This window comes from Bufo bufo, chromosome 11 (genome assembly GCF_905171765.1).
Source record: "Bufo bufo chromosome 11, aBufBuf1.1, whole genome shotgun sequence".
NCBI classification, from domain to species: Eukaryota; Metazoa; Chordata; class Amphibia; order Anura; family Bufonidae; genus Bufo; species Bufo bufo.
Window position 1 is genome coordinate 97,769,745 of NC_053399.1, and position 9,470 is coordinate 97,779,214.

A 9,470-nucleotide genomic window follows, 5' to 3' on the forward strand; every position below is an offset into this window, starting at 1 on the left:
CGTGCCCAATGTGCGGTAGGCAGGGGAATGAAGCTGCAACCACCTCCTCAGGTGAATAGCCCTGTAATATGTTTGGACATCCGGCAGTGCTATACCTCCATGACCACGCCCCAGTATCAGCCTCTGGTGAGGAGCCCTAGCCTTCTTGCCGCCCCATAGGTATAGTAGTTATATTCTTGTACATAGGAGCAGTATTATAGTAGTTATATTCTTGTACATAGGAGCAGTATTATAGTAGTTATATTCTTGTACATAGGAGGCAGTATTATAGTAGTTATATTCTTGTACATAGCAGGCAGTATTATAGTAGTTATATTCTTGTACATAGGAGCAGTATTATAGTAGTTATATTCTTGTACATAGGAGCAGTATTATAGTAGTTATATCCTTGTACATAGGAGCAGTATTATAGTAGTTATATTCTTGTACATAGGAGCAGTATTATAGTAGTTATATTCTTGTACATAGGAGCAGTATTATAGTAGTTATATTCCTGTATATAGGAGCAGTATTATAGTAGTTATATTCTTGTACATAGGAGCAGTATTATAGTAGTTATATTCTTGTACATAGGAGCAGTATTATAGTAGTTATATTCTTTATCAAATTTCTTTTTATTTGAGAAAAATACACAGTCATGTAGAGAGACATACATCTTGTGTCCAGACGCAGCTGGATAAGTGCATAGTCAGCAAACACATTATATTCAAGATGATTGCATACACGACTTCAAATAATAAAGTTACACATGTAAACAAATAACTGATAAGGGGGGGGGCTATGACAAGACAAAGGAAGGTGGGTTGGGGTAGAGAGGGGAGGGGGAGAGTTGGATGTCAATCAAAATCTTAAGTCAAGACATGTCTAAGCCTAGAATTTGCGATATAGCTTCCAGGGAGACCATAGTTTTACAAAAACTGCTCTAGAGTGATTTTCCCAGTGGGCTAATTCTTCAAACCAATATAGTTGGTCAATTTTTTCCGTCCACATCAAGAACGAGGGAGCTGATTCATTTTTCCATAATAGAGGGACCAGCAGTCGAGCTGCTGTAATAAGCATGGTTTGTAGATTATACTTTGAGGGGGTTAGCGTGCCATTTGGACACCAGAGCAGCAGGAGTTTTGCATCTAAGGTAATCTGGCTATTACATATCCTGTTTATAGCTGCTTCTACTTCAACCCAAAACGGTTTTATTTTCTTGCAGCTCCACCAAATATGAGATAAAGAACCAATGTCTCCTCCACACCTCCAGCAACTGTTTGGGATAGCGGGATTGAGCTTGTGAAGGAACTCCGGTGTCTTATACCATCTTGTAAGTAATTTATAAGAGTTTGCCTGTATTCTAATACAACGGCTGAAACCATGTGAGTGTGTGAGGATGAACGCTTTTTCAGGTTCTGACAGGGACAGGGACAGCTCCTTCTCCCAGGCTGCAAGGAACCATAGATCTGGAGGTGCGGAGGAGAGTAGCTCCCTGTAGAATGTGGAGAGAGGTTTCTTGGGGCGAAGGGCGTTAGAGATTTTCCCTTCCAACCAACAGGGATCTGCCGTAGGCCTGGGAAAAGATTCCAAAAGCGCCAAATCTTTCTTAAAAGCCATAAGCGCAAGGAAAGAGGCTCCCTGAACCCTAGGGATTTCATATATTTTACTCCAATTTAAGGCACCTGATACAGTTATGACGTCTTTCAGTTTAAAGTTAGATAGTAAAGCCCAAATTCCTGTTGTATCAGAGGTGGTAGGGTGAACATATGCCTGCAGCATATTATAGTAGTTATATTCTTGTACATAGGAGCAGTATTATAGTAGTTATATTCTTGTACATAGGAGGCAGTATTATAGTAGTTATATTCTTGTACATAGGAGCAGTATTATAGTAGTTATATTCTTGTACATAGGAGGCAGTATTATAGTAGTTATATTCTTGTACATAGGAGCAGTATTATAGTAGTTATATTCTTGTACATAGGAGCAGTATTATAGTAGGTATATTCTTGTACATAGGAGGCAGTATTATAGTACTTATATTCTTGTACATAGGAGGCAGTATTATAGTAGTTATATTCTTGTACATAGGAGCAGTATTATAGTAGTTATATTCTTGTACATAGGAGCAGTATTATAGTAGTTATATTCTTGTACATAGGAGCAGTATTATAGTAGTTATATTCTTGTACATAGGAGCAGTATTATAGTAGGTATATTCTTGTACATAGGAGCAGTATTATAGTAGTTATATTCTTGTACATAGGAGGCAGTATTATAGTAGTTATATTTTTGTACATAGGAGCAGTATTATAGTAGTTATATTTTTGTACATAGGAGGCAGTATTATAGTAGTTATATTCTTGTACATAGGAGCAGTATTATAGTAGTTATATTCCTGTACATAGGAGGTAGTATTATAGTAATTATATTCTTGTACATAGGAGCAGTATTATAGTAGTTATATTCTTGTACATAGGAGCAGTATTATAGTAGTTATATTCTTGTACATAGGAGGCAGTATTATAGTAGTTATATTCTTGTACATAGGAGCAGTATTATAGTAGTTATATTCTTGTACATAGGAGCAGTATTATAGTAGTTATATTCTTGTACATAGGAGGCAGTATTATAGTAGTTATATTCTTGTACATAGGAGGCAGTATTATAGTAATTATATTCTTGTACATAGGAGCAGTATTATAGTAGTTATATTCTTGTACATAGGAGCAGTATTATAGTAGTTATATTCTTGTACATAGGAGCAGTATTATAGTAGTTATATTCTTGTACATAGGAGCAGTATTATAGTAGTTATATTCTTGTACATAGGAGCAGTATTATAGTAGTTATATTCTTGTACATAGGAGCAGTATTATAGTAGTTATATTCTTGTACATAGGAGCAGTATTATAGTAGTTATATTCTTGTACATAGGAGCAGTATTATAGTAGTTATATTCTTGTACATAGGAGGCAGTATTATAGTAATTATATTCTTGTACATAGGAGCAGTATTATAGTAGTTATATTCTTGTACATAGGAGCAGTATTATAGTAGTTATATTCTTGTACATAGGAGGCAGTATTATAGTAGTTATATTCTTGTACATAGGAGCAGTATTATAGTAGTTATATTCTTGTACATAGGAGCAGTATTATAGTAGTTATATTTTTGTACATAGGAGCAGTATTATAGTAGTTATATTCTTGTACATAGGAGGCAGTATTATAGTAGTTATATTCTTGTACATAGGAGCAGTATTATAGTAGTTATATTCTTGTACATAGGAGCAGTATTATAGTAGTTATACTCTTGTACATAGGAGCAGTATTATAGTAGTTATATTCTTGTACATAGGAGGCAGTATTATAGTAGTTATATTGTTGTACATAGGAGCAGTATTATAGTAGTTATATTCTTGTACATAGGAGCAGTATTATAGTAGTTATATTCTTGTACATAGGAGCAGTATTATAGCAGTTATATTCTTGTACATAGGAGCAGTATTATAGTAGTTATATTCTTGTACATAGCAGGCAGTATTATAGTAGTTATATACTTGTACATAGGAGCAGTATTATAGTAGTTATATTCTTGTACATAGGAGGCAGTATTATAGTACTTATATTCTTGTACATAGGAGGCAGTATTATAGTAGTTATATTCTTGTACATAGGAGCAGTATTATAGTAGTTATATTCTTGTACATAGGAGCAGTATTATAGTAGTTATATTCTTGTACATAGGAGCAGTATTATAGTAGTTATATTCTTGTACATAGAATAAGTATTATAGTAGTTATATTCTTGTACATAGAATATAACTACTATAATACTGCTCTTATATACAAGAATATAACTACTATAATACTGCTCCTATGTACAAGAATATAAGTAGTTATATTCTTGTACATAGGAGCAGTATTATAGTAGTTATATTCTTGTATATAAGAGCAGTATTATAGTAGTTATATTCTTGTACATAGGAGGCAGTATTATAGTAGTTATATTCTTGTACATAGGAGCAGTATTATAGTAGTTATATTCCTGTACATAGGAGCAGTATTATAGTAGTTAAAGTCTTGTACATAGGAGGCAGTATTATAGTAGTTATATTCTTGTACATAGGAGCAGTATTATAGTAGTTATATTCTTGTACATAGGAGCAGTATTATAGTAGTTATATTCTTATACATAGAAGCAGTATTATAGTAGTTATATTCTTGTACATAGGAGCAGTATTATAGTAGTTATATTCTTGTACACAGGAGCAGTATTATAGTAGTTATATTCTTGTACATAGGAGCAGTATTATAGTAGTTATATTCTTGTACATAGCAGCAGTATTATAGTAGTTATATTCTTGTACATAGGAGCAGTATTATAGTAGTTATATTCTTGTACAAGAATATAACTACTATAATACTGCTCCTATGTACAAGAATATAACTACTATAATACTGCTCCTATGTACAAGAATATAACTACTATAATACTGCTCCTATGTACAAGAATATAACTACTATAATACTGCTCCTATGTACAAGAATATAACTACTATAATACTGCTCCTATGTACAAGAATATAACTACTATAATACTGCCTCCTATGTACAAGAATATAACTACTATAATACTGCTCTTATATACAAGAATATAACTACTATAATACTGCTCCTATGTACAAGAATATAACTACTTATATTCTTGTACATAGGAGCAGTATTATAGTAGTTATATTTTTGTACATAGGAGCAGTATTATAGTAGTTATATTCTTGTACATAGGAGGCAGTATTATAGTAGTTATATTCTTGTACATAGGAGCAGTATTATAGTAGTTATATTCTTGTACATAGGAGCAGTATTATAGTAGTTATACTCTTGTACATAGGAGCAGTATTATAGTAGTTATATTCTTGTACATAGGAGGCAGTATTATAGTAGTTATATTGTTGTACATAGGAGCAGTATTATAGTAGTTATATTCTTGTACATAGGAGCAGTATTATAGTAGTTATATTCTTGTACATAGGAGCAGTATTATAGCAGTTATATTCTTGTACATAGGAGCAGTATTATAGTAGTTATATTCTTGTACATAGCAGGCAGTATTATAGTAGTTATATACTTGTACATAGGAGCACTATTATAGTAGTTATATTCTTGTACATAGGAGGCAGTATTATAGTACTTATATTCTTGTACATAGGAGGCAGTATTATAGTAGTTATATTCTTGTACATAGGAGCAGTATTATAGTAGTTATATTCTTGTACATAGGAGCAGTATTATAGTAGTTATATTCTTGTACATAGGAGCAGTATTATAGTAGTTATATTCTTATACATAGAAGCAGTATTATAGTAGTTATATTCTTGTACATAGGAGCAGTATTATAGTAGTTATATTCTTGTACATAGGAGGCAGTATTATAGTAGTTATATTCTTGTACATAGGAGGCAGTATTATAGTAGTTATATTCTTGTACATAGGAGCAGTATTATAGTAGTTATAATCTTGTACATAGGAGGCAGTATTATAGTAGTTATATTCTTGTACATAGGAGCAGTATTATAGTAGTTATATTCTTGTACATAGGAGGCAGTATTATAGTAGTTATATTTTTGTACATAAGAGCAGTATTATAGTAGTTATATTCTTGTACATAGGGGGCAGTATTATAGTAGTTATAATCTTGTACATAGGAGGCAGTATTATAGTAGTTATATTCCTGTACATAGGAGCAGTATTATAGTAGTTATATTTTTGTACATAGGAGCAGTATTATAGTAGTTATATTCTTGTACATAGGATCAGTATTATAGTAGTTATATTCTTGTACATAGGAGGCAGTATTATAGAAGTTATATTCTTGTACATAGGAGCAGTATTATAGTAGTTATATTCTTGTACATAGGAGCAGTATTATAGTAGTTATATTCTTGTACATACGAGCAGTATTATAGTAGTTATATTCTTGTACATAGGAGCAGTATTATAGTAGTTATATTCTTGTACATAGGAGGCAGTATTATAGTAGTTATATTCTTGTACATAGGAGCAGTATTATAGTAGTTATATTCCTGTACATAGGAGGCAGTATTATAGTAGTTATATTCTTGTACATAGGAGCAGTATTATAGTAGTTATATTCTTGTACATAGGAGGCAGTATTATAGTAGTTATATTCTTGTACATGTGAGGCAGTATTATAGTAGTTATATTCTTGTACATAGGAGCAGTATTATAGTAGTTATATTCTTGTACATAGAAGCAGTATTATAGTAGTTATATTCTTGTACATAGGAGCAGTATTATAGTAGTTATATTCTTGTACATAGGAGCAGTATTATAGTAGTTATATTCTTGTACATAAGAGGCAGTATTATAGTAGTTATATTCTTGTACATAGGAGCAGTATTATAGTAGTTATATTCTTGTACATAGGAGCAGTATTATAGTAGTTATATTCTTGTACATAGGAGCAGTATTATAGTAGTTATATTCTTGTACATAGGAGCAGTATTATAGTAGTTATATACTTGTACATAGGAGCAGTATTATAGTAGTTATATTCTTGTACATAGGAGGCAGTATTATAGCAGTTATATTCTTGTACATAGGAGCAGTATTATAGTAGTTATATTCTTGTACATAGGAGGCAGTATTATAGTAGTTATATTCTTGTACATAGGAGCAGTATTATAGTAGTTATATTCTTGTACATAGGAGCAGTATTATAGTAGTTATATTCTTGTACATAGGAGCAGTATTATAGTAGTTATATTCTTGTACATAGGAGGCAGTATTATAGTAGTTATATTCTTGTACATAGGAGCAGTATTATAGTAGTTATATTCTTGTACATAGGAGCAGTATTATAGTAGTTATATTCCTGTACATAGGAGCAGTATTATAGTAGTTATATTCTTGTACATAGGAGGCAGTATTATAGTAGTTATATTCTTGTACATAGGAGCAGTATTATAGTAGTTATATTCTTGTACATAGGAGCAGTATTATAGTAGTTATATTCTTGTACATAGGAGCAGTATTATAGTAGTTATATCCTTGTACATAGGAGGCAGTATTATAGTAGTTATATTCTTGTACATAGGAGCAGTATTATAGTAGTTATATCCCTGTACATAGGAGGCAGTATTATAGTAGTTATATTCCTGTACATAGAGGCAGTATTATAGTAGTTATATTCTTGTACATAGGAGGCAGTATTATAGTAGTTATATTCTTGTACATAGGAGCAGTATTATAGTAGTTATATTCTTGTACATAGGAGCAGTATTATAGTAGTTATATTCTTGTACATAGGAGAAGTATTATAGTAGTTATATTCTTGTACATAGGAGCAGTATTATAGTAGTTATATCCTTGTACATAGGAGGCAGTATTATAGTAGTTATATTCTTGTACATAGGAGCAGTATTATAGTAGTTATATCCCTGTACATAGGAGGCAGTATTATAGTAGTTATATTCCTGTACATAGAGGCAGTATTATAGTAGTTATATTCTTGTACATAGGAGGCAGTATTATAGTAGTTATATTCTTGTACATAGGAGCAGTATTATAGTAGTTATATTCTTGTACATAGGAGCAGTATTATAGTAGTTATATTCTTGTACATAGGAGGCAGTATTATAGTAGTTATATTCCTGTACATAGGAGCAGTATTATAGCAGTTATATTCTTGTACATAGGAGCAGTATTATAGCAGTTATATTCTTGTACATAGGAGCAGTATTATAGTAGTTATATTCTTGTACATAGGAGCAGTATTATAGTAGTTATATTCTTGTACATAGGAGGCAGTATTATAGTAGTTATATTTTTGTACATAGGAGCAGTATTATAGTAGTTATATTTTTGTACATAAGGGACAATATTAAGGAAGTTATATTCTGAAACACTAGGACAGTGTTGTAGCGGTATTTTTGTCCCATGTGATCGACAGCCTGTGGTTGACACATACCATATATGTGTAGATATTCTTTTCAGATTTTTATATAATATGATATATAGATTACTATATGTTTTTTTGTTGTTGTTGTTTTTTACCTTTGTCCAAGCATTTTTCCGAGACTCAAGTTCAGAAAGAAGACTGTGCGTGTCCATGGATTCTACAATAAAGGCTAAATCTTCTTTGAAGTATTTGTACATCTTCCTCACCTTATGATCTTCATACTGAGAGATTTTCCATATGAAATCTTTAATTTCATCTAGAGGATAGAGGTAAAAGGTATAAAATATATCTAGGTTGAATATAGGTCTGTAAGACTTCATGCAGACGATTGTGTTTTTGCCCCTCTTCCGATCCGCATTTTTGTGATTCAGAAGCTGAACCAATGAAGTCTAGGTAACTGCAAAAAATGCAGACAACACATGGATGGTATCGGTTTGTCCACCTCACAAATTATTGAACATTACCTATTCTTGTCCATATTGAAGACAAGAATAGGCATTTCTACGACTAGGGCCGGGAAAAATGTGACCTGCACAGTGCCAGTATCGTGTCCATGTTCATGTTGCCTTAGAAGTATAAAGACAGTGACTCTTTAGAGAATGATTTTTACTATTGGATATAAGCGTGACCGAGAAATAGATGTACACACAGATGATGCACTGACCTTCTGTTATAACTCGTTCTGAAACCAGATCCATCGTTTATACTCGGAGACAAAGCAAGAAACATTCTAGAAAGGAAAAGATTCATACTTCTATTAGAGAAATACATTTTTAGCTAAGGTATTCCAGAGAAAGTGTAAAATAAGTTTTAAATGCTTCCTTCATGTTCTCTGTGCGGCCTTATTTGAATGGAGCTGCATTGTGTACAAAAGAAGACAGAAGCATCCAGCACCTCTATTGTAGGGATTGTAGGCTTCACATCCGCCAGGGCTCCTTTGGTCAATGAGTTGTGTCTTACCACGTCTGTTGTCCTCTTTATTCAGCTGAGAAAAAAATGCCTATCTTTCTGTTTCATTGAAATCTCCCAAAAATCCAACCGAGTTCACTATACCATTCTCATCTTCATTTTTTCCAATTCTGTTTTGCAGAGGTTAACAGAAGATAGCTAAAAAAAAAAGCCGGTAAGTGCCGTCCGTGTGGTAGGTGTAAATTCAGCAGCTAATCCCAAAACACGTGATCACTTTGAAGGAGTACGACTAATATGATGTGGTCTTATCACATAGGTCGATGGAACTCATCATGATAAGTTTATCTTTCATTCACCTAAATTGCCTAGGAGATCTCAAATGATTGGTCTGTTCTCCAGAAAATATTAATTTTTGAGGTTTTATTGCAGTCATATTTTCCTTCATGACTTCTCGTTGTTGAACTTTGCCTGATTTACTGATTAGAATTGTAGTCTGTTAACATTTATCTAATGGTGCAATCCTATAGCCTTTTCTACACACCTAGTATGAAATATTAAAACATGCAGAGGAACCAAACCCAGAGTTTTTTTTTA

The 9,470-nt window shown here is 32.4% G+C and overlaps 1 protein-coding gene across 1 annotated transcript in view; it reads right to left on the reverse strand.

Moving 5' to 3' along the window:
• LOC120981756 overlaps nt 1-8,537 on the reverse strand; it is a 28,990-nt gene extending 20,453 nt beyond the window's left edge. The window contains exon 1 of the mRNA XM_040411463.1: nt 8,063-8,537. Coding sequence (XP_040267397.1) covers nt 8,063-8,287 — 225 coding nt within the window. The 5' untranslated portion in view covers nt 8,288-8,537. The remainder of the gene's footprint in view (nt 1-8,062) is intronic.
• Nucleotides 8,538-9,470: the final 933 nt, after the last annotated feature.